The sequence below is a fragment of the Cydia pomonella genome, chromosome 2 (genome assembly GCF_033807575.1).
Source record: "Cydia pomonella isolate Wapato2018A chromosome 2, ilCydPomo1, whole genome shotgun sequence".
Classification (NCBI taxonomy): Eukaryota; Metazoa; Arthropoda; class Insecta; order Lepidoptera; family Tortricidae; genus Cydia; species Cydia pomonella.
In genome coordinates, this window is record NC_084704.1 from 14,401,347 (window position 1) to 14,427,353 (window position 26,007).

At 34.0% G+C, this 26,007-nt stretch overlaps 1 protein-coding gene and 1 long non-coding RNA gene across 2 annotated transcripts in view; both read right to left on the minus strand.

The window, feature by feature from the left end:
* The window catches only part of LOC133534497 (uncharacterized), a 125,238-nt gene extending 123,935 nt beyond the window's left edge, over nt 1-1,303 (minus strand). Inside the window, exon 1 of the mRNA XM_061873651.1 lies at nt 560-1,303. Coding sequence (XP_061729635.1) covers nt 560-716 — 157 coding nt within the window. The 5' untranslated portion in view covers nt 717-1,303. The remainder of the gene's footprint in view (nt 1-559) is intronic.
* The window catches only part of LOC133534504 (uncharacterized), a 329,551-nt gene that overhangs the window by 123,935 nt on the left and 179,609 nt on the right, over nt 1-26,007 (minus strand). The window lies entirely within an intron of this gene.

The window sequence follows — 26,007 nt, forward strand, 5'->3', positions numbered from 1 at the left end:
TAAGCACTGGTAAAATAAAATAAGGTGGTAGATAAAAGCATGGGAACTTATTGACAAATTGTATCAAAATATTTTTATCCAAATAAAGAATAATGTTTAACTTTTTAAATGCACAACATTTCTAAATTACAGTTGTTTTTTTTAAATATATTTATCACGAGTTGTTTTGTCGAACTTCACTGTGTAAGAATCAAAAAGCAAAATTGTATCTATTGAAGCATGTTTGTTATTGTTAGAATTGCAGCCGAATGAAACCAAATAATAGGTTTCATTCAGCAAAAACCACCATTTACAATTTAAGTGCAGTCGGACACAACATCTCGGCAAAAATTACATAAAAACGGATGGACTTAAAATTACGATAACAATAGTCCAGATCTGCTATGCAGTATCACCGTTAACAATACTTATCTAAAACAATCTTCATTTTATCTGATGGTATTGAAGAGCGATGATGCCAGGGACACTTTTATGATGGCTACTACCATCACTAAGTTGACGATGTAGGTCGAATTGCATCTTAAGTGGTAAGGTGGTGTGTTAGCTTCGGGACACTCACCTCGACGCGTGTCCTGGGCCAGAGTTTCTTGCCCGGGCTGTCGAGACACCAGAATGTGGCACAGAACCTCGTAAAGCTCAGCCAGAAGCCTGTTTAGTCTAGAGAAGTTCTCCTCTGTCGCCTCTCTCTCACTCGGCAGGTTGAACGCTATAGCCATCTTTGTCGGGCGTTGTGTCTTTTTCTACGGAGGAATCGTGGATAGATCGCCGTTTGTTTTGTATGCATAAATGATATGTGTCCCGCTTGGATCTCAGATTCACGATCTGGTTAATATTCGCATGAATCAGCAGATCTGTTTTCTTGAAGAAGAACTCACTTCGAAAATTTACAGCAAATTTTGATGATTTGCGAAAAAAGTTTTTGAGTCACTTTATAATGTTTATTGCCTCAAATTACAAACGACAATATTTTGTGTAAAAGTTCTGTAGAAAAAATCTTCAAAAAGTTCACTTTCTCACTCTATCGATGGCACAGGAATAGTTCAAAATTTGGCGCTAAGAGATCACGGTCTGAGCTCGCAAAGTTCACACAAAAAGTTTTGACGCAACTCTCAGAGCATTGTCCGTAATTCACACGTAATTTAGCGATAATCGGCTGAGGCCAATGACACAACCGCGCGAAACGCACCATGCATCGCTCCGACTAGCCGATGTAAACAAGTTAAGTTCGCACTTCGCACGACAAAAGAGGTCGACTGGTGACAGCTATTGTACGTGCGGTCGCGGCGGGAGCGAATCTTGTAATAAGGGTTACTCCGTGCACATCATTGCCTCGACGCTGCACACACATCGACAAGGTGCATCATGTAACAACACGCGCACACCAATGCAAACCTATTTGATTATAAATAGTGGAACGCACAGTAGCACGTTCCCTTCGCACTCTACCACTACAATCAACATCAAAACTTTATCCTTGTCCTGTTCTTCCTCATGCAGGTACTATATATTGTCGTTTCGATCCAAACTGGTTACATCATGTTGCAACAGCGATTGACGAAGCACAGCTTTCTCTTTCTGATGTCTAACGATTGCCTTACGAACGAAAGAGAGAAATGTGGAGAAGCTTTAGAATTTGGGTTTCAGAAAGCGCGGCAAAGTGAATAAGCCAATAGGATTTCTGGTTTGGTATGGGGTGAGGTGACGTAAGAATGGACGGCAGGAGAGCACGGGGTTGTTAAACGGAGAGCGTTCACTCGGTCCCGAGCTTCAGTAGAGTAACATTGAAAACGTTTGTATAAGTTGCACGGTTAACGGCTCTTTGTTCGGAAAATAATAGACACGTAACGCTCAGGAACGGGTTATTCGACGCCGTGTCAGGAGGCGTGTGTGTTTTATAAGTAATAAACGTAGTAATTTGGTAATTGTTTTGAGCGTATTCAATTTTACGATTGCGGTTTTGAAAGCATTTTGTGCAACCGAAGGTGTTTTGGGTTTATTGGCTTTTAGAATCAAGTGGAAACCTTTGTAACTATACGGGTGATAAAAATGATAGTTAACCGCGTTGAAGTAAAATGTGTTTGCTACGTACGTATAAAAAAAAAATCAAGTCAACTGTAAAACAGTGATCTAAATATAGTGTGCATTATTTTTGAATCGTGAGTTTAATAATTAACAACGCGGTTATGTTTTTAATATCATTTATTTTAGTTATTAAAATTTTCCATAATTTTTAATTTTATTGACTTTAACTCTTACTAAAATTAATTTTAAATTTATCATAGTTCATGTAGTTTCAGTAAAATGAAATAAATTCAAATATTAGGTATAGCACAACTAGTAAAGAACGTAGTTCGTCCTCAATTGAAAATTTAATAACACGGATTAGTTCTATCAAAAAATTATATAGGTATACTTTACGTCAGCAAAAAATGGTTCTTTCATGTTTTTCAGCTCTCGAGATACGGAGATACAGGTCAAGTATATTTAAGTAAGTATGATGCAATACAATATCAACATAACTGCCTATTTTAATTGTTCTTCATTTCGCATCACACATCTTGATAAAAGTTTCTTTGATACCTACAGAATAAAAACGTCATTTTTTAATGCACAATGTAAATTTTAAAATTTATATTTATATAAATATTCATATTTACAAACATTTGGAGTATTTTGTTAGAAACACATGTTCCAAAGAAAATTTGACATTCCTAAAATAAAATAATTCATTTCCAAGGTATCAATTAAAAGTTTCGTAAAGAATAAAATACGTAGGTGGTTAACAATTTTAACAGACTTCGAAATAATCTAAGCAATGAGAATTTTTAAGCCACGTACCTTACTTAACACCTCTGCTCGACCCAAAGCACCAAAAGCCACTAGATATCTCGCCAAAGATAAAGCCAAATGAAATTAGTCATACGACCAAACAAAAAGAAATCTCACTCAAGCTTCACCCTTGATATTTCATGGCCCCTTAGTCACATCTATGACTAAATTTACAAAACCTCAAATAATTAAGTAATCATTTTCAAACAGGGTTATACCTACTGTTTATCTATTCTCACTCTCGATAACACTCAATTTATAAAAATATTAGCTGTCGTCTAAGTCTTAGTTTGCGTGGATTTTTCAAGTGGTTGGTTTGATTCTACATAATTTTAATATAGAAATACTCAACGTACACTAGTGAAACTGAGATACAAATACACGTCTATCTGTATATTTTACTATTTTGTATATAACAAAAAACAATAATTTTGAAACATTTTATAAAAACGTCAATATCTCCGTAACTAGAAACTGTCATAAGGACCCTTTTCTTATGGACGGTCACAATTAAACCTCCCATGAACATTTCCAGTCTGCACTTTTTCTGCCAGTTTTTCTTGATTTATATTTTATTTTTAATTTGCTCCTTGCGCAATATAATTTTTATGTAGATAGATCTATTGTTTAGAGATTAAGGATTGCAATAAGTCTAAAATTGCGCAGTATGGTAGATTTATACTCAAATTATACGCAATACTTTGTAGCAACTGCGTCAAGTGGACGGAAACTAGCGCTGGACGGTCACTAGCACACTAACCCTATATCCCTATAAGCTACATACTTGACGTAGCACTTGGCATGAGAACTTACCGTGGTCAGACTTTAATAATTTGATCACGCATAATACTAGTCCGTCACAATGACTTTCTAGGAAACTTCAGGTCCCTCACTCAAAAAAAAATCCTATGTATTTGATTGAAATTCAAAACAAAGAGAAATGTATGTATAATTAAATTATGATCTACTTACTAATTTTTAAAATGGACAGAGCCGTATGGATGGATGAATATCCTCCAAAGTATAACAAATATTATATAGTCCCTTACCTACCTACTGCAAAAATGATTGGTCTAAGACATCGGACAAAGATTGAATTACATTTGTTAGTGTTTTTCGTCGGTCCGTTGAATCCTTATGAAGCCAGGTATCGTTTTCATGTATCAGCATCCGTTATTATATCCAAAAGCATCGTAGAAATCTAATATTTTATCAAAATTGTTTTAAAACAATCATTGACAATCGGACCTATTCGAAAAATGATTAAGACACGTTTAAGATCTTGGCAAAATCTTTAAAAGATCGATAACTAAACGACATATCAAAATGGACGTTTATTTCGATTCCGCTGTGATCCCAGTATGATCTATCTACGATTTTCTAACGTCAAAGTGACATCGAATCCCGACATGACATTGCCCGAATCGAGCTGCTTCTGTCAATTATACGACATAAAAACGATATTTAAATGAGAACTTATCTAAACCAGAACTTATCGTTATCGTATCTCATTCTTCGAATCGGGCCAAATGACAACGTCCGATTAATTAAGTGATGACCTTTTTTTCGATCGAAACAAGACTAGAGTTACGTCAACAGTTACGTGAACAGACTGTAGCAGTGTTAAACTACTTAGGTAGGTCATAAGTTTTGTCGCAAAGGTTTTATTCTATTTCACTGATAAAATCTAATACAAAACTTTTAATAAAAAAAAGTTTACCATGATTTACTCGTAATATGTTTGCGTCTTTATTTACTACTTGTTTACTTTGGGATGGTCGTTCGACGCGAATAATATACATTTTCCCGATTATCGCACAGAATTATGCAAAACGGAGACAGCAAATTACGTTAAATTATATTGTAAGTAATTCAGTATTAAATAAACTTTCAACCCATATATATATATATATATATATATAAGTAATAAGGATATGTGGCTATAGATCAGTCAAAACCTTTGTGACAGAACTTATGACATGACTAAGTAGAATATGTTTATTTAACCTTGTTTTGATAGTTTCACTGTAACTATCAATTAACTTTTTTTTGTAATATCATATACATATACATTCTGATAAAGTAGAAAAACATTTTTGTAACATGTTTGTGCTTGGTATGGAGCATTATACCTCTGTTAAAATGTACATTTAAAGATTTTAAAGGCATTGAAATCAATAGTTAAAGTCGTCAAGTCGTAACATGTCCGTCCAATGAGTTGTTGAACCGAAAGTAGGTCATGATGTGATGACTAAGTCATTATTGATATTGTACCCTGGTTGATCTACATGATGGTGGAATAAATATGATAAAAAATACGATGATTAAATTCGGGTGACGTTTTTTTTAATTTAATACAAACGAGACAATATTTAAAAAGCAGTCCACGGCGCATAAAACTGCAGCGTTGTGTTAAAAATATAAAGTACATTTTATTGCAAGTGTACAAAGTGTGTCATTTTTGTACACACAAGTCCCGAGATGTATTTTATGAGTCGTAGGCGAATAAAAGACATGGGATAAGTAGGTGAATACAATAAATTAATTTATGAAACAAATATGTTTTAGTTAAGTACATTTTACACCTACGGTTATGATATTTTTCTTGTTTTTTTTATTTTATTGTTATTGCGAATTCAGCACTATACTTACCTACTCATTTTATACAAATAATATATATTTTTTATTCATTTTACGTTTATAACAGCCAACGTGGCAATGATTACCCCACCTCATTCAGCTAAATAATCTAAAACTTTTTTAGTGACATTATTGTGTTATATGTATATCATGTTACGTATAAAATAACAAATAAACGTTAACTATAATACCACTGCCGACAATCTCTCTGCTTTACCTTAAGGTTGACTGGTAGAGAATGCCTTTCATCAAGGCATGGCATCAAGTCCGCCTTTTGTACGGTAAATTTTCTTTTGTGCAATAAAGTTTAAATAAATAAATAAATAATGTGCTTTGTACGTAATAAATGTTGACTGGCGTAAATTAAAGTTTTTGATCATCCACACTCTCTAGTGTGAACGTATGGATTATTGTTAGAAAAAAAATGATTACTAAATGATATTTTTTAAGTTACTGTGTTAAAATATAACTTAGACTGTTTGAAAGGGTACACAGAAAAACTTGCTAGTTATTATCTGTATTTAGATTAAAATATTACGCTAATTTGCTTCTGATAATTCGTTAATTAAATGAATCGCTGGTAAATTAAGTTTAATATTTCGCCATAGAAAATATCTAAGATTAATAAGTAACAAGTTTATTTAAATACTTAAATATGAGTTTTGGCGGCCTATTTACTAAATGTACAAAGCCCGGTAATTTTATTAAGAAATTGACGATACCTATTAAAATTTATAAATATAGTCATAAAACTCTTGCTATTTGACCCTTGTCCTTGTAGCAATTTTGATCATCGATCTTATTGCGTAAAATACTCTTTAAATATAAGAAAACACTACAAAAATTATGAGATATAAACATTATTACATAAGTACTTATTCAATGCAATTAGGTAAAGTTAGGTTAAGTTAATACTACGTGATACTTTAGCTACGTAATGTATTACTTACATTAAAGTTGCTCGAAACTAGTAGCAAGCACCTCAACTCCCTTTAACTTAAGTCTTGACCATATCAAATGGGCCACGAAAGAAGTGGACAGTGATGTCAAAAAGGCTGAGTTAATAAATTCCCTTACTCTTAAAAGGATTCGACGTATATAGCAAGCTATTGCACATACAGCCTTTCGTATTAGATAGTTATCTACGTATAAATGAAAAAGTTTCTGAGTAAAAGGTAGTTTTTACATGGAACAGTAGTGGAGTTCGTTCATTTTGAATTGGAGCGTTGCTGTAATGTGGCGTGGCAGCTACCGTCCGATTTTACGCTTCGGATTGCTTGATTGGGCTTCGTGAGATTAGTGTGAAGGTTCAATGTGAACATTCGAACTTTAGGTCACTTTGCTATGGTGAATAAGTACGTAAAAAAATACAGAAAATAGACAGTTTTATTTTTGTTCATATTGTATGTAATTATGTTGAAGTCAAGTAGTTATAAGAACTTTTTAAATTGCAATTTTCGTCAAATGCACATTTTTCACCGTTATAAGTAGTATGTATTATTTATAATTTTGATGTTTTAAACCAATTTACATGTAGTGTAAGTAATATCACAAACCTCAAACTCTAATTATTACATAAAACCAAAAAAAACTTACATCTATGACTAGAATGAATCCGTTGCACAAAATTGCTGCTTGCGTGAAGTGAGATATCCTAGAGCTAGAGGGTTAGAGTTTCGAAGTAAAAAACTTGCTTTCATCAGTATTGACATCATAAACCTGATCCGTTTATGTGCAATAAAGTGACATACATACATACATACATAAAACTGGTTCCGGAGCCATTGGGACCTTAACAGCTTTAGCATAATATTCGTGTTTGCGTTTATTGCCTTGATGTAGCAGACGAAAGTGACGCAGCTATAAACTAAACGCGATCGAAGTGAATGCCGCAGCATCATAATGCTTCATTCGCTTCTGAATCAAGGCAATGGAATAAATTGCAGCATGTAATTTACCTTAAGATCCTGCTATGTGTCATTCGCGAAGACGCGTGCCTGGACTCCTATTGTCATGTTATTAAAGCTTAGTTTTATCGTTATTTGATTATATTTAAATCCATTAGCTAGCCACCCGCTTTACTAAATATAACACTATAGAGAAATAATACTGCTTACTTATTTCTCTATAATAATACCCATGAAATTCTGAATACCCACGAAAACCTTTCATAATAATAAATTCCTTCATATCAACGGTTGTATATGTGATGTTTCGGATTAATAGTTGGGAGTGCATATCGGTTGATTGCAATATTGTGTCTCACAGTCACAAAGAGGTAAGTAGTTCCACAATGGCGGCGGTTAAGCCGTTCCTCGATGGAAGTAGATAACGGTGGTTGCACACTGTATTAAGGGGTAAACTATCAAATATTTGACGTGAGATTGATGGTTTGGCGCTTTTTTATTAGTCTGTGTATATGAATTTTAATAGTTTCGGGTTTACTGTTTTAACTAGTGTTTATGGACGTATTGTTTTTATATAATAATTTTATAGCATCTTTGATCTCATCAACATTGTAACTTCTTTTGACATTTAACATACATACATACACATTACATGCTTCCTCAGCTCGGAAATGCATGGACGGACTAGAGGTGGGTAGTAAATAAATACTTAGGAGTAAATGCCAAATAAATTACTCATTATTTAGTCACTTTAGCAGTATTTACTCATTTATACCCAAATTGGTGGGTATAAACTATTTAGTGTGCTGAAAGGGGCATATAAATTTGAAATGTAGGTGTATTTTGTAGGCCGGTACTGGATTAAGTACTCAAAATTGTAGGAAATAATTTTTAAGGGGGCCCTCCATACATGTAACTAATTGTCACAAAAAAAACCAGAAACCACCAACGGTCTTTTCATTCACCCAAATGGGTCCTTAAAAATAACTTGAATAGTTCTAAAAACTTTTTTGGATAAATTGAATACTTTTGGAACAAAGCCCGTTTCTAAAGGTTAATAATGTTTATCCCTCTTTAACTTTCAAACTAAAGTTCAAAAAAATATCAGATTAGGCGTAGAATAGAGTACTAAAAAAATATACATTGAACATGATCGATTGAGCTATTTTTGAGTTTTTAGCAAAAAAAACCGTAATAAAAGGTCGTAAATGCAGCATAAACACGCACTTTTGCACGGAATGTAGTTATCTAGAACATCGATAGAACGTAAGTCCCATATTTTTAAAGTAAATACCTTCGTATTAAAAACAAAATGGTTAATTACGTATCAACACAAATTGCCTCTCGTTACTTATTTTTTCAAAAATTAAGCGTTCTATATGCTTTTTATTATTTAAATATGTTTATATACGTTAACACTCTTCAACAAAAAACAATTTAGTTCTTAAATCTAACTTTTTTAAATATTTTATTAGCATTCGTTTTTACTCACCTAAATGAGCAAATACGGGTATTTATCGGGTGTTTTACTATAATACTGAGTATTTACTCACCCCTATCCATCTTAAGGATGGACAGACACCATAGTTTAGCTAACGACATCTCTTCTTACAATTTGTCTCATAATATTTTTAGATTTTGATGATTAATTGAGTTTACCTACTCCATTGGCTTATCACTATATCACTAACGTTTCTTGAAGCTCAATTAAATCCATATTATCTCGTGTAACCAGTGATCCTTAAGTGACTTAAAATAATTGACATTCTATTTGCGCTAACAATGTTAGAGTTTTGACTACTCAAAACCAATTCGCCAAATAGACAGACAACATGTCTGCATGTGACCTAACAATAGAAATGCATTACTGTGACACCAGGTGTTGCAGTGAATTACTACCGGCCATATTGGCATTAAAATTAATGGCCTACAGATGCAAATGCAAAAGGCTGACTGATTGGGATTTAATTAAGATAATGTATCACTTGGAAATTAATTATTGATGAAGATGTAATTGTGTCCATATAATTATATATACGATTAATTTTAAAAGTCCAGTAGGGCTAAGATGGTCGGCTTTTATCATTTGTCACCATGCCTGTCACGTTCTAACAAGTATGTAAGCGCAAAAGTGACGGGCATAGTGACAGGTGACAAAATGGAACCATGCTGCCACGCTGCTCTGTATGTTTATGGTCTAATCATGTCAAAACATTAGCCGGACCGCTCCTCTATTAATACAATGTTCATTGTGCCCAAAACATACAAATAAATAATAGTGATGGCTATCCCCACCTTTTTCAATTTTGTAATGTGCTTCCCGTACAAAACTTAGTCAAGTTAACAATGCTTAAAGAAGATTGCAAGGATGTATCCGATCTAAAGGAATACCATCGTAACAATAGGCTAAGAGGTTTACCTAACTCACATCGATTTATATTACCAACAGTAAAAAATGTGTACGGTATGAGAACCAACTATTACTTGCTTCCAAAAACACTAAACAGCCTTCCGAAACATTTACAAGATTTATACCTAACCAATCCTGAATCAACTAAAGATATAAAAAAATACTTGTTATCATCTAATAACCATGAACATATTTTATAAAGGATATCATTAGAATAAAATTAATGTAACATGTGTACAATATTATAACATAACTAAATTCTTAGTGCATTAGTCCGAACTCTGGCTGTAAACAATAAGCCATCTTTGGCTTAGCAGTTAAGAAATAAGAAACTCTGCGATTAATTTAATGTTTAGAACTTTAATAAAAAAAAAAAAAAATTATATCTTTTATGTATCCGTTTGGTAATAAAATATACTTACTTATAGATATTTTTGGTATCAGAATATTTAAATTGTTAACATACAAAAGTAGTGAGTAACCACGGTATATAATTCTTCTTGAACAAGTAAGTATACATGTAGTATGGTTCTTACTTGCAGAATAGTAAGAAACTGCTACTTTAAGCTTCATACTGTACTGAGATATACCTTAGTATATAGCTAGGAAAACCCTTTTCAAGTTCCGTAAACTTTTCCAGTCAAACGATGAAAATGAAACGAGGAAACACACACATCATTTAAGTGCACATTGGTTCGAGGTGCATGCTTAAATCCTTTAAACCTACGTTATCCACGTATCCAAATAAGCGCGATTCGCAAAAACAGTGAACAAAACGTCGCGTGCAGGACACATGTCGGGCGGCTAATAAATTGCAATCCGGCTGATGCGCACAGATTAGTGAAGTTCATTGCACGGTCCAAGAGACACTGCAGGAGTGGGTAAAACTTGTGTCTGCTGGCGTTGACAATGTTCCGTTAACAGTTAATTATCCGATAAATTATGTCTGGAGTGGATGAAAATATTAATATGACAGAAATCATTGCAAGCAAACGTATCAATCTTACAAGTAAAAGATAATAATCGAAATCAAACTCAATCAAATCAATTGCAATTATAAAGCGTATTGTAGGAATCCTTGCACTACCTGTTGACTTTTGTATGAGTTCTACATTTCCTGCTACCCAAAGGTTACCTGGAAGAGATCGCTTTTTAGCGATAAGACCGTCTATTGTTACCTAGTTCCATTTTCCTTTTAAATTTCTCTGTAGTTTTATATGTAAAATTTATTATTATTGGTGCAGTAAAAAATATTGACTTACATACCCAAAAACCATAAAGCACAGTTCACCAACTCTCAACATACATTTATTCTTAATCCTCGAGTTATGAGAGATTGCGTCGCCGCCACCTGTTATTTCGCGGATACCTATTATTTAGCACATGCACGGTTATTGCGGGTCCCGTGGTCACAGTACGATGCGCTCAGGGAAAGCATGGGAACTCGAAATGGAAAATGGAGTGAATGCCCTAGTATACGATAACAGTTTCATAGCATTTTATTTCTAACCCAAAGTGACTGAAACTAATCTTGCACCTAGGCAAGGGTTGAGAATGTGAGCATACAAAACACAGCAACAAATACTTCGCTGCTAGGGTTAAAAATTGCTAAGGCGTATCAATGCTAAATTTTGATCCAAAGTTCCAAAATATTCCCATATCTCACCGATGGACGTGCAAAAAAAGACTTACTTTTTGGTGGATGCAGATTGGTATTAAAGTTGTAGGCATGTTAAGTAATCAATAAACGGAGAAGTTTTTTGGAAATCACATCTGTTCCAACTTGCTGTATAATATAACAGCCCAACTACCTGCTAGTGTTAATAAATCTCTATTTTACTATATTTCAGACAAAAAATACTACCCACAGCTGAGCAAGAAAAAATGTAAACAAAACGTTTTTTCGAAGGCAGAAGAAGACGACATGTTGCGATAACCTTTTAAGTCCTTTCGTATCCAATTGTAAGTTAGAGTTGTTGTTAGCAAAAGGATAATATTGTTTTTCGAACAACTATCTTCCTTTTTAGGGTTCCGTAGTCAACTAGGAACCCTTATAGTTTCGCCATGTCCGTCTGTCTGTCTGTCTGTCCGAGGCTTTGCTCCGTGGTCGTTAGTGCTAGAAAGCTGAAATTTGGCATGGATATATAAATCAATAAAGTCGACAAAGTCGTACAATAAAATCTAAAAATTTAATTGTTTTTTAGGGTTAACCTACACGTAAAGTGGGGGTGAAATTTTTTTTTCGCTTCAACCTTAGAGTGTGGGATATCGTTGGAAAGGTTTTCAAAACTAATAGGGGTTTTCAAGAAACATTTTTTGATAAAGTGAATATATTCGGAGATAATCATTCCGAAAGAAAAAAAAATGTGTCCCATCCCTCTAAGTTTTGAACCATAGGTCCAAAAAATATGAAAAAAATCGTTGAAGTAGAGCTTAAGAAAGACATTAAATGTGACAAAGACATGATCAGTTTAGCTGTTTTTGAGTTATCGCAAAAAGTTTTCCCTTCATAGTAAAAAGACTTACTTTAATTAGGTACTGATTATGCAAATTTTTAACTCGGGTGAAAGGTACCGTTTCATCCCTTGGTTAACAATTTGCTATACTTTAAGCTCCAGTTTAGCTTATTGTGACGGAAGAGTAATTACGGAACCCTACACTGAGCGTGGCCCGACATGCTCTTGGCCGGTTTTTTTTAATAGATAGAGACAAGATGAATTGTTTTATTTTTGTGGTTTGATTTACTTACACCTTACTTATTTGCCTGCAGAGAGGATATCACTATTCCTTATAAAACAAAGTCCCCCGCCGCGTCTGTCTGTGTGTATGTATGTTCGTGTTAAACTCTAAAACTGCTAAATGAATTTTGATGCGGTTTTCACCTATCGATAGAGTGATTCTTGAGGAAGGTTTAAGTGTAACATAATTTGTTAACCCTAACCCTATAATAAATATATCCTTCAATTCCATGTTCTGCTTGAGAACTGTTAGGCATAATTATAAATTACCTATTCATTGAAACGTTTATCTATACTAAGTTTTCGGCCCGTTTCAAATTTTAAGTTTAGTCAAATATTAGGTGTAAAAGTGACGTTTCTTCAAACAAAAACTTCACTTTGGCACTGACATATCCAAACCATATCGTATCTAGACCTAATATTTGACGTATCTTAAGGTTCGAATCGGGCCGTTTGTTTTCAGAACCCAACATATTGAAAGAGTTAGACTCCCGCATCAATCGAAAACTGAAGTTTCCTTTCAACGCCTGTATATTACGAAATAGTAATTTGCTTTTCTAATAACAATAACCAGTTTTATCTTTACCCTAATGGGTACCTTATCAGTTAATGGTCTTACAAGCGTAGGTAGGTAGTATACTGTTGCACAAAAAAAAATGCGGAGAGTCAGGAAGGGTCTGATTTTTTGCTCAAATTTGGGGACTCGGTTAGGTAGGTGGTGCAAAGCAATTTGACCGGTTTCGTCACGTTTATAAAAAAAATAACTAGTATATTTTGGTAGCTTGAGTGTTTATTTCAGGCATTTAGGTTTGTGTTCATTTATATTACTTAAATTCTGACATATTATTTATTATAACTGTTACAAAATGAATGCTTTAATTGTGATTGTTGTAAAATAATTATCATCTCGTAATCAAAAAGTGACTATTTAAATGCATTTCAGTGCAATCATCATTTTAACCAGATCCCTGAAAGGGATAAGTTCGCCTTTGTACAAATGATGTATGTTCTTTCCTGTTTTATGTTTCTTTCTGAACAATAAAGTGTTGTACTAATACTACTACTTAACAAGATAGTACAGCTTTTATCGAAAGCTCTAACAAATTCAAGGTTTATTTTGGATCACACCGGCTCAAACCAGTTCCGAACAAAGGAATCTGGGCTCTAATCGAATCTAGGTTGATTGGACGACAGTTAAGTTATCTAGATGTCGTTAGTTAGGGTTTGCAGCTGTCTTGGCTAGATCAAGGGGTCATTCATTTGAATGTTTTATTTTGAGGGCTATGGTACTCGTTATGACTGTGTGGATTACATCATGTTAATGCTACTCTTAGGCTTAATTTACAAAAAATTAAAAAAATTGTTAACAAATTTATACGTAAATTTTCCAGAAATTGTTCACTTCCATTACCAAAACGGTCCATCAACCATTAACCTAATAATCGTAGATCTAAATCCAACTCAAGTTCCTTCATCACTGATCCACCTACAGAAAGTTCCAAATGTTTACACAGCTGAGCTCTTTATGTACGGATTAGCAGTTTTTGTGGCCCTCTACTGCGTGGGAGTATGGTGTCCAGCATGCTGTGCTCCAGCAATAATAAACGCCTTATTTTTCGTTAAAATGTTTCCTCATAGGTACTCAAAATCTGAATAAGTACTATGATACTAATACAATAAAATTATTTATGAGGTAATTACACATATTTCTATTCCCTGTCTCTTTTTTTAATTGGCATAATCAGTAAAATGCATTGTTTTTAAAACCACTCTTGCGCATATGTGCCTAAATTTAATATAAGCCTAATTTTGTTGATATATTCACCGTAAGAAAGGGAACAAGAAACTACCTGCGTAATTCTTTTTTATACTTCGTAAGTGCAAGTGTGATTCAAACCCAAACATGCAAGAATCAAAAAAAGTCTTTCTTTTATTTTGCCATCTCTTTCTAGTTTATACAGAATCAGTATTCTCTTACTCTACGTTTTGACCTAGTGAAGTTTGTATTTGCAAAAAAATATCGACACGTGTAGTGTAACAAGCTAACAAAAGATTTTTTTGTCGTTTGTGAACTTGCTGCAGCGGGCCAGAATTTTGAACCAAATTAACTTACCCCTGAATTAACTCTTAAAGGTAGTTGGATTAGGCTTACCTATATAATTTATGTTACTGCATGTTCATTCGTTTTGTATTAACGGTAGAAAATATCATGTTTTACCTATAGACTTATTAAGCGCGTATTTTTTATATAACCGCGTACTAAAACGAGACCATTAGGTTTTAGTGCTATGAAACGATTATAAAAGAAATTTTTTGTATACTGTTAACTACGAAAGTGTAATAGATGTTTGGTTTTTTGAGCGGGAATGTCTTTGGTACATCGTGATTACTTGTTTCACATAGTTTTGAGACTTTTGAGTTAAAACAAAGTAGTCATAGATTGCTTGCTAAATTATTTTATAAGGAATAATAATGTTGTAACTGCTCCCTCGATCAATGTTTTTAAAAACAGATTGAACAAGTGGCTTTTAAACATTAAGTTAGACTGATGTTAGTCAGTGATGTGATACGACTTTACAAACTTTGAACTGTGTACTACAGGACACTGTGTGACAAGGGCTAAATAGCTGCTCGCCCATAATTATATAATAATAATAATAAGATGCAGAAGGCGGTGATCTTGGACACGGCGCGGATAGTCCGGCGGTTCTTCTCTCTGCAGCCCTGACCACCGGCAGCTTGGGCCCTGCCCCGCTGCTGGTGGCACCCTAGGTTAGGTTTTTTATAATGTGCTTATATGTATTTTGTATTATTTTGTAAATGTTTTTATATTTTACTTTTCTATTCATATTATAAATGACCTAGCCTAAAATCAAAAATAAATAAAGAGAATAATAATAATAATAAAAGCCTATTTTTTTTACAAAACCTATGAAACTGTATTTACTAGGACCATCAATAATATACACTGTATAATATAATATTATCATAAAAGTGCAAAAAAAATATTACTGGTAACCAGCGAAGTTTTTATAATTTGATACTAGAATCACATAATTACTGACTGACATAATTACTGGCTTTAACTCAATAGAATAATATTAAACAAATTAAATACGAACTATACAGTGTTACCATAATTACACCTGTCCCGACCACTTTTCGTAAAGATATTAACCAAAAAACAGGATATGACATCCTATTTAACTAATGACCTAACTACGGCTCATTAGAAACAAATGAAAACGAAGCATTAGAGTACTATTGCTATTATCTATTCTGTAGAATTATGTAACAATACAATATTTCCGGTGCACTAAATCTTGTTACATTTATGTTTTTTTTTTTACTTTGACGTATTGGGATTACTATAAAAGGCTTACTTAACAAACACTTGTCATTTTAACAGACTCCGTTAGTTGGGCCATCTTGAGAGAATGGATGAAAATCGCAACGAGAAAAGAGCGTACCTGGGTCGCCTAGCAGAAGGACGTCCTATCGGACGCCCCAAATATGGCTGGAACAACATGGTGGAGGCGGATCTGCGTGAACTTCGAGTCAAAGTCAACAATTGGCGAGAAGTCGCACTGGACCGAGAAAAGTGGCGCTGTCTTGTGTCAGAGGCTAAGTCTCATTTTGGGTCGGTGAGCCAACGTCACAGCCACAGTTTGTGAGTAAGTGTCAATTTCAGAAAATTATACATTGCGTTCTACGTGTACTAACAGGTTAAATTGTGCTACCTACTAGATCGCTTCCACAACTGTCTCTGCAACATTTTGGGCATTCACTGGTCAAATCGGGTGAGAAATAAAAAAAACCGGGTATACATTAAATTGAGTAAAAATATTTTTTATACTGTCAATAGAGAGGAAAATGGGGACTACGTTTGTATGGTAGAAGTGGTCATACACTATTTTTAGCCCAGTCGACTATTACTCGTGTCAGTATAAATAATAAAATATAAAGTCGCACCTACATAAGTTTCAACCATTAAGATAAAAAAACGTCGCATAATTATAATGATACCCTAATGTAGATTCTTAATAATGATATCGCATGGGCGGGTCAATTAGATTGATCTAATGATGCATGGTGGTGGGTTTGATTCCCATGCAGGCAATTTTTACGCTTTTTAGGGAATCATTTATAACTGTTTACCGATTAATGACCTAACTACACGTTCATTAAGAACGTGGGAGTTTCTTCAGTTTCTGCGGTGCTATAGTTAATTTTAAGTCGGTACCTATATTTTTTAGGCGGTGGTGGCCGAGTGGATCTGACGTCAGACTTTCAATCCGGAGGCTACGGGTTCAAATCCTGACTCGTACCAATGAGTTTTTCGGAACTTATGTACTGAATATCATTTGATATTTACCACTAGCTCGTCAGTGAAAAAAACGTGAGGAAACCTGCATACTTAGGTATGCGAAGAAATTCAAAGGTATGTGAAGTCCGCAACCAGCATTGGGCCAGCGTGGGAACTAAAGTACAAATATTCTTGTGCATTATTAATATTTTTACGGTAACAACAAACGGGATTTTTTGTCTTGCGATTCAAATTGGCAGTTTAATATAATACAAATAGGTAAAGAGGATAGAATGTGAAAATCGGAACATTTATGAATATTTTCTTACATAATAAACTTAACGGTACTTTAAAGGAAGATAAAAATAATTGATTAGCCGTTAATCCATGGTAGCTTTACAATAATAAAATTATAACTCTGGCAAAGAAAACAGTTCTTATAACTCACAGTTATGACCATAAGGAGATTAAAAAGTCATATAAAAATACATATTATTCATTATCTAGTAATGTTTTAAGCAGTTAAGAGTACAAAGTATCTCACTGACGTATGGATGGGTGCATTATTTTTAACACTCGTTTATTAATAAGCAAGCACTTAATTGTATCGTAAAAGGAAATAAATGGCTCACTCTCTTTTTTTAAAGATACTTACTTGTTGATATATTAAAAATAACATATTGCTATGTAGTTTGTTACGATTTTATTATTTTCCGACTAATATATTCCCTCTTTCTAGTTAGGTATCTTTTAGTTTATAATAGAAATTTGGGCTCTTGACTTGTAATTGTATCGTATTGTTTTTATTTATTTTGGTATGTGGTAACTTGGTGAGTATCTTTTTAAGATATGTCTCAGGAATGATCTATAAATAAATAATATAAGTCAAATGTAAAACTTTACAACATTGCAAAATACAACATCACATTTAAACCGCCAATTAAACATTTTATGATCATTTGGAAAGCGCGTTTTATGTTTTAAAACATTGGAAGAAGACCCCAAAGCCTGCAAAGCCGTTTTAAAACTGCCCTAAAACATTTTATAGGAAACACAGTTATCACCCAAGATAATTAAACCATTGTCTTTGAGCCGAGGAAAATTATGGTGGACTATAAATTGTAAGTCAGGGTGTCGTTTAGGACACCATATTTAAAATAGTATCGTAAAAACACCCTGTACCAACAGCAATTTTAACAAGGCCTCTCCCGGCTTGAAGTTGTACCAATTTTACTAGTATATTCAAATTGTTCTGAGGCATCTTAAGGATCATAGTTAACTAGTCCGGAATGTTTGAAAAAATATACAATGCCATCGATCGAGCTGCGTCTTGAAGATGCGGTGTTAAATTTTTTATTGGTAGTTAAAGAGACGTTATTGTGACTTTGAGATTAGGATAATAGGCACACTCATTACGGTGTCAGATCAATGACTTTTGGTTGGATTTAAAGATATTTACGGATTTGTATTTTATTACTACGATTTGTCGAGAAATGACACGTTCGCCCTTCTAAAAAATACGGATCAATGCGCTTGAAAAACTAAAAATGATACTTTGATAACTATTGGATCACATAGTTTATTATTAATACTGTATTCCTTTTTTAATTTGTCCTCGTTAAGCCGCTGCTCCTTTGGTCAAATTGTGTAGGTATCTAACGCATTCCTCCTGTGTTATTTTTTTTGTATTGTTCTCACTACTCTACGAAGCATATTGAGTAACCTAAGGTGCGAGATTATATATTTTTGTAAAGAGCACCTGTGAATCCAGTTACGCTAAATAATAATATTAATAATAATTCAACTGTTAGTGATAATGTGTGGTAATCGATTGATTAGTGAAACAGAGAAAAGGGAAGCAATAGCAATAAATTCAGCGTTGTGACCTATAATAAAATTACATTATATTACTTTTTCTACTCGTCAATTGTAATGGTTGAATTAAGATTTCGTATACCAAACTATAATTGCGTTCTTTTCATGTATGGGCTTTCAACTCAACTGTAATATTTATTTCGATACGCTGTAGTCAACTATAAAGAATTAGACCAATCACGTGCCGCCGCACTACCATTGAAAAAACAAAACGGGCAACTATTTCATGAACATATTCATTCAACACGCGTTTATGTTTTTTGTACTAAGTTTTTGTCTACTGAGATACCTATCAATTTTCATTAATTATTTAGCTTTTATAATAAAAAAAAGTAATTTTTAATACAGCTGCTCAACAAGTACTACTTTACGTAGCTGTTTAGCGTGCGGAAAGTTGGATTTCGCGAACTAGTGCTTTTTACTTTTCCACTTGTTCCAATTCATGACTACGTATTGATAAGTGTTAATGTTAGTTTCCTTTAAAAGTCGTAATCAACATAAAAATCTACTGTTAATGTAAACATAATAAATATATAAGCATATTTCATATTTATTACTTCATCATAACACGTTTATTTTTTAATATTGAATATGGAAAACCGTTCTTAATAATTTGTCTGAATGGATCGGAAGAGCTGCCGAAATAGCTGTCAAAGCAGAGGCGTTTTTTCATACCGCAAGCATGTTTTAAGTTTCCAAAGGTAACATTCGATATCGTTTTCATGCAATTTTAATGTACGATACACAAATAATCGTAAATAACGATACTTAGGTAATAATACTATAATATTTTATATTTACAATTGTTTTTGTTTTATAAATCATGCATAAAAAAGTACTTGTTGTTTTTCTTATTTTTCGCAACTGTATTAAAAAACGTTGTTCGCTACACGTGCGGAAATATCATTCTCCGCACTAGTATCGAAATGTACTATTTTAGACGACTCGCGGAAAAAATATTGTATACAATAGTGATATAATTAAGCTTTTTAGCCTTAGTAAGGGAACTCAGCAGGCTTCGTTGCTTAAACACGGTACTCGACTAAAAAGCTCTGTATTATAGGTATCAAGATTGTATAATAGTACATTACGATACAAGTGCGAACAATAGGAAATTCGAAACGAGTGGCGATAAATTAAAACACGACCGAAGGGAGTGTTTTAAATCGACACGAGTTGCGAATTACCTATTCGCACATGTATCGTACAACGTTTTACAGTACATATGGCCCTTTAAATGTTCGACACAGTAACATAATATGGTACTTCTCGCACTAGTGCTATAAAGTAGCCCCATATGTACTGTAAAATACTATTTGTTACGTTTCTGCTAGTCTGATTTTATTTGAATTCAGGTTGATCTCATTCTAATCTGAATTTGTTTACTTTAGCGTCATTACTAAAATTCCTCTGGTCTTCTGGTGTCGAATTTTTGTTTTGAAAATATTAGAAAGAATGGCACAAGTAACTCTAAATAACCCTATTTCAGTCTAGTTCAGATTAGCTACTGCCAAGGGAGCGCTCAATACATTTTATGAGGTAATAACAACAGTTAGTTGCTATTCCACCCAATCCTTCTGTGATTGATTTTAGAGTTGAAGCAATTTATAGCTTTTGTTAATTGTTGATCTCTGGGGCTTAGGATACTTTTGAGGTTGGGTGTTTTTTGACTTAACTGTGAGTTTCTTGCTAGCAAACGGAATATTTAGAAATTTATTAAAATCACAGTGGACGGCAAATATTGCTAATCTTTTAATAATGATGCATTAATTCGTTTGCTAATTCTACATTCGGGTTCCTATCTTGTAAGTAAGGTTACATTGCCTACATTGAAGGTTGATAGTCTCCATTTATGTATCAACTTGGTACAGTCAAAGTAGTGACATATTGAATACAAAAATGACGGGAGCCTGTCATTAAGCTAATTCTTCTTTTCTATTAGGAAAAGGTAAAAATATATTTCTCTTGTTTTGCAAAGTACAAGCTTTCATAAAACGGGCCCTATCTCTCCAAAATCACAAGGATGAACTGTTGCCAGAAATGCAGGATAGGTTAGGTTAGAGCTGCGACCTTCATATAGACAAATTGTTATCATAAAAGCATGTTACATTAGGTTAGAACTGCGACTCTCACGAAGTTGAATTGTTGCCAGTTTAGATTAGGTTAGGTTACAACTGCGACCCTCTCAAAACGAACTGTTGTCATAAAAGCAGGAAATAGGTTAGGTTAGAACTGCAACCCCCACACAGATGGACTGTTTTTAGAAAAGCAGGTAAGGTCAGGTTTAATATTATGCATTCTGGATTGCATTAGGAATTTAGCATCAAAAGACATTAAGCTTGATGTTAAAAACTTATTAAGCTCAAAAAATAGTTATACCGGGTGGGACCTGTAACAGGAGCAAACAATTTAACTGTAGGCTTTACTCCTCAAACTGACCCAGATTTGTTCAGGGGCTGATTAAAATAACTTGTGTTTTGACTTTTAGCATATTTTAAAGTTCATTCTAGGACGCAATGTATTGTTATGTTAAAAGCGTGACAAGCAACAACACATTATAATAATAATAATTCAGCCTATACACGTCCCACTGCTGGGCACAGGCCTCCTCTCATGTGCGAGAGGGCTCGGGCTATAGTTCCCACGCTAGCCCAATGCGGATTGGGGACTTCACATACACCTTTGAATTTCTTCGCAGATGTATGCAGGTTTCCTCACGATGTTTTTCTTCACCGAAAAGCTAATGGTAAATATCAAATGATATTTCGTACATAAGTTCCGAAAAACTCATTGGTACGAGCCAGGATTTGAACCCGCGACCTCCGGATTGAAAGTCGGACGTCATATCCACTCGGCCACCACCGCTTATTTTACCAACCAACTATACTATGTTTACCAACCTATGTTTTTAAATTATTTGCTCGTGTTACAGGCCCCACTCGGTATACAGTGGATGGATTAATTCCGCAATAACTGTTCAAAACAGAAGAACAAAGACAGTAAAATATAATAGCTAAGTTAACCTTGGCAGTGCAATTATGAAGATAACGAATCACGCAGCGAAGGGCCGGTAATGACAAGCTGCTGACAAGGGAGTGGCTGATGTCATAAAATTAAATTTTAGTGGTACAGTCAGTCATCAAACGGACAGCCATAGTGAAAAAATGTATAGCACTATCCAACGACTTAAAACACCTCCTTAATTATTAATATGGTAACAAGGGGGTTTTGTATCATAGAATGTTTCTATTTTATTTCTGACCATACTCTGACCATACTGAATAACTTTTAATATGAAGCCAACTCCGAAATGTGCAAGACAGCAGATTATTTCGTATTCGGGGTTAGCCTGATAGTAAAAGTTTTTCAGTATAACCTACATACCTACATATTTACCCCCCAGATTATGGTCAGGCAACAAAATCACCCCGTATTTGGTTATTTTGGCTGTATGTATTTGATGCCTCTGTACCAACGTCTGGTTTTGGTTTGTAAAAAAATCCTGGAGCCTTTGGAATAACATGCCCATACACTCTAGAAAACCGCTTATAAATAATTAAGAAAGAAAGAAATAAAATACATTTATATAGGTACATCTAACCAGTTAAATACATAAAAGAGAGTACAAAAGTGATGGACGTTACCCACTCAGCGTAATGCCACGGTAAGCCGCAGCATTGATTTTCAGTGGGGATCAAACTTATAATTAACTGAAGATAAAGATTTAACTAAACAGCCAACACATTAAAAAAATAGTAAAGAAAATATGACAATTATGTGCCTATCGCCATTACAACTGTGCACAAATGATAAAACAAAACAATATGGTGGGGACGGTGTACTACCTATGAATTAGATGTATATGCTTTAGAAACAAGAAAATGTTACCGAGTGCGAAAAAAAAATCAAAATAAAGGTAATTAATAGCATTTAATAACTGGGTATATTGTTGCTCCCGCTAAGTGTTTTGAGCGTTGATAAACAGCATTCGACATTTAGATTTGAAACTAACAGCGACGTATTGAAAACGGGTCTCTATTGTTTCCCATAAAGTTTTAAGTCATAATGTATTGTTTGTCCGCATTTTCGTTAGTCATAATTTGGTTTTTCTCAGAAACGCGTAACTTTTCAGGATTGCCATAAAACAAACCTAACCTAACCTAACCTATCTATAGGATAATCTAAGGAAATTCCTGAAAAGTTAACGGTTTCAGAGTTATGACTAATGATAATATGACTATCATTACATTATGACTTTCAATAATTATGTCAAACAAAGGGATCCGATTGAAAACTATCGTGAAATGCGGCTGAATTATGTAAAGGGCAGACAAGCAGCAAAACCTTGGAGGACCTGACCTCCGCAGACCTGGATTTTTGGACCCATTAGTCAACTTATCGTAAAGATATGAGGTCACTTGTCTACTTGTACACTAGACCCTACTCATAGTGTTGTGTTCCTGCCGGTGAGTAAGGTTGCCAGAGCTCAACGAGGGGGGGTCGGGTTTGGGGTCGGCAACGCGCATGTAACTCCTCTGGAGTTGCGGGCGTACATAGGCTACGGAGACTGCTTACCATCAGGCGGGCCGTATGCTTGTTTGCCATCGAGGTAGTATAAAAAAAAAAACTTATTTACAATACCAAACAGCAGCGTGGCTAGGTGTTATTTCAAAGGCATAGTAAAAAATTAGATGTTTATTGTTTTTAGCTGCTCCTTTGTTCAATTTTGGTTATTATAAGAAATAAGACCGAAAAACAAATTCCACGGTGCAAAGTTAGATTAGCCGGACTCTACATGCATTTTCCATTTTAGGACATGTTATAGACAAAATTTTAAATTTAAGATTTTTAAGATACCGGAATAAAAAATAACTCAACAATAAAAGCAATTAGTTACAGAAAATTTAAAAACCGTTAAGTATTTCTTCTTCATGGTCAAATTAACTGCAGGTTTGAACTTGACCTAACTAGTCACATCATAAAATAATATATACGGAAATATTGCACATGCTGCAATTACCTGTTAGTTGATGATGTCTTATTTGGCTGGATTAAGGTTTAAAATTGTTTGACATATACAAAATTGAAGGAAAACGCTATGTATTAATTATCATTGTGCGCACGCGACGGTGGAGAGGATAAAGGGGTATATGTATGAAATAAGCTTTTATTGTTCCAGGCGTATTAAACAAAATATCAAATTAAGGAAATTAGCATGTAGCTAATTGTCCTAATTTGATATACCTAACACATAAAACATTACCTACTATAAATTTACAGTTAATTTATTAAACATATAAAGTAATTGTAAATAAATTAAAATTTATTAAAATTTATTTAAATTGAAAACCTATAAAACACCTACTTAGATTTATTACTCTCTCTCTACTTTTACGGAGCCTAAAATTACTCTATAAGTAAATGAATAAGTATACTAATTGTTACGACTTTCCTTTTCACACACTAATTTGTTTTACTCGTAATGCGTGAGCTTGAAAAGATCCACACGAAACAAGTGAGGTATAACATTAGATATTTGATGTAAAAGAGGGCACTGGTGTTTAACCCCTTGTTCTAAAATTAATATGTACCCGAACAAGCAAAAAGATGCCAAAATCAAACCACGAGCGAGTGGTTCAAAAAGTGAAATCTTGAATGTTTGCTCCTAAGTGAAATACAAAATTGTATAACTTATAGTAACTGTAAAACATTACAAATCAAATCGTTATTAAATATTCACCATACAAAATCATTACTTAAAAGTCAATTCTACCAGTCAACATGAGAAATTAAGTTAAAAATCTTCTTCAAATTACTTTACCTCTATTATCAGCCGGTGTGGAAAATTCATTTTCTTACTTACCGTTTTATGCAGAGTAACCTTATCCATGAAATGTTAAGCATACAATATTGTTACAGTTACTCCAGCATATTCCCACGATCATTGTTTTCAGCTAAAACTGTGTAAAAAGCTAGCGACTTTACCTTCCAACCGCAACACATCACCTCTATAACTATCCATTTCAATCTAAACCATATGGGTACACAAATAAAGCTGTTTTAACTACCAACGCGTAAGAGCTGAATAAAACACATGACACGCGCTAAATCCGCTTGGCTATTGTCTTTTTTCATGATGATTCACCACCTTAGCAGAAACAAACAGTATGAAGTCAGACATCAAATGCGTTTCAAATGCACTCTTAACACGACTCCTTTGATCGTAAACTGGGTTTTTATTCATTTATCCGTTAATACTTACTATTTTCTAAGTAAGAAATGCATTCCATACGCGATAGACCGTTACGTTTGAATTGCTGTGAGTAATGTAGGTAGCACGTTTGCACCTGGTAATATTTAAGGAAATATATCGCTCTTGTGAGTATTAGGAATATTTGAATGGAGACAGGCATATTAATGCAGCACAAAATTTTATAGATTGATGGCGTTTATATATTTGCAACGATTAACAAGCAATTTGGGCCGGGTTCGGTTAATGGATTGCTACTACTATGACAAACACAGCACACATTGTCTGTCACATAATCCTTACTACACCTTCATTTCTAGCCTCTATAGCAATGTTACTTCTATTGTATCTACCTCAAGTAAAAATATACTTACATCGTTAAATCCACATTTTCATCGGTCCGCCGTGCCATCTCTAGCCCTGCCTAAGTATATCCTGTGCCATTTTAATTCCCAACACCGCATATTGCAAACAATATTTTCCAAAGTGTCACATTAACAAGCAAAATTACACAAGCTATACAATCACTTTTTTTATTACCCCCAGGAAATTTTGCGGATTTTTATAAGGACTTTTGAATAGAAAAAATGCCACCCTCTTGAGTAGTAAGATTTTTGTAAGCCAAGTGCACGATTAAATTTTATTGAATGCTTACTTAGGCGGTTTTAGCGTTTGCGTGAACATTTCAAGTCCTTTTTTACATTTCGTTATACTGTGTATATACTAATGTATAGGTACTTAAATTATGTATGTGTTGTATTTTGGGTATAATTCTAGACTTTAATCGATTAGAGTCAATTATAGCTCGGCTAAACATCCCACTGCTGGGCATAGGCCTCTTATTGTAGTTACAAGATAAAAGGGTTGGGCTAAAGTCCTCATGCTAGTCTAATGTGAATTAGTAAATTCAAAGTGATAGTTAAAGCCAAACACACTCACTTCCGAATTTATTCACAGTTGAAATTTTCCTATCGTATGCCTCCGGTTTGGATAAGAAGACGCACGCCTTATCGTTGGACTATCAGTGCTGGTTCAAGTTAAAATCATTAATA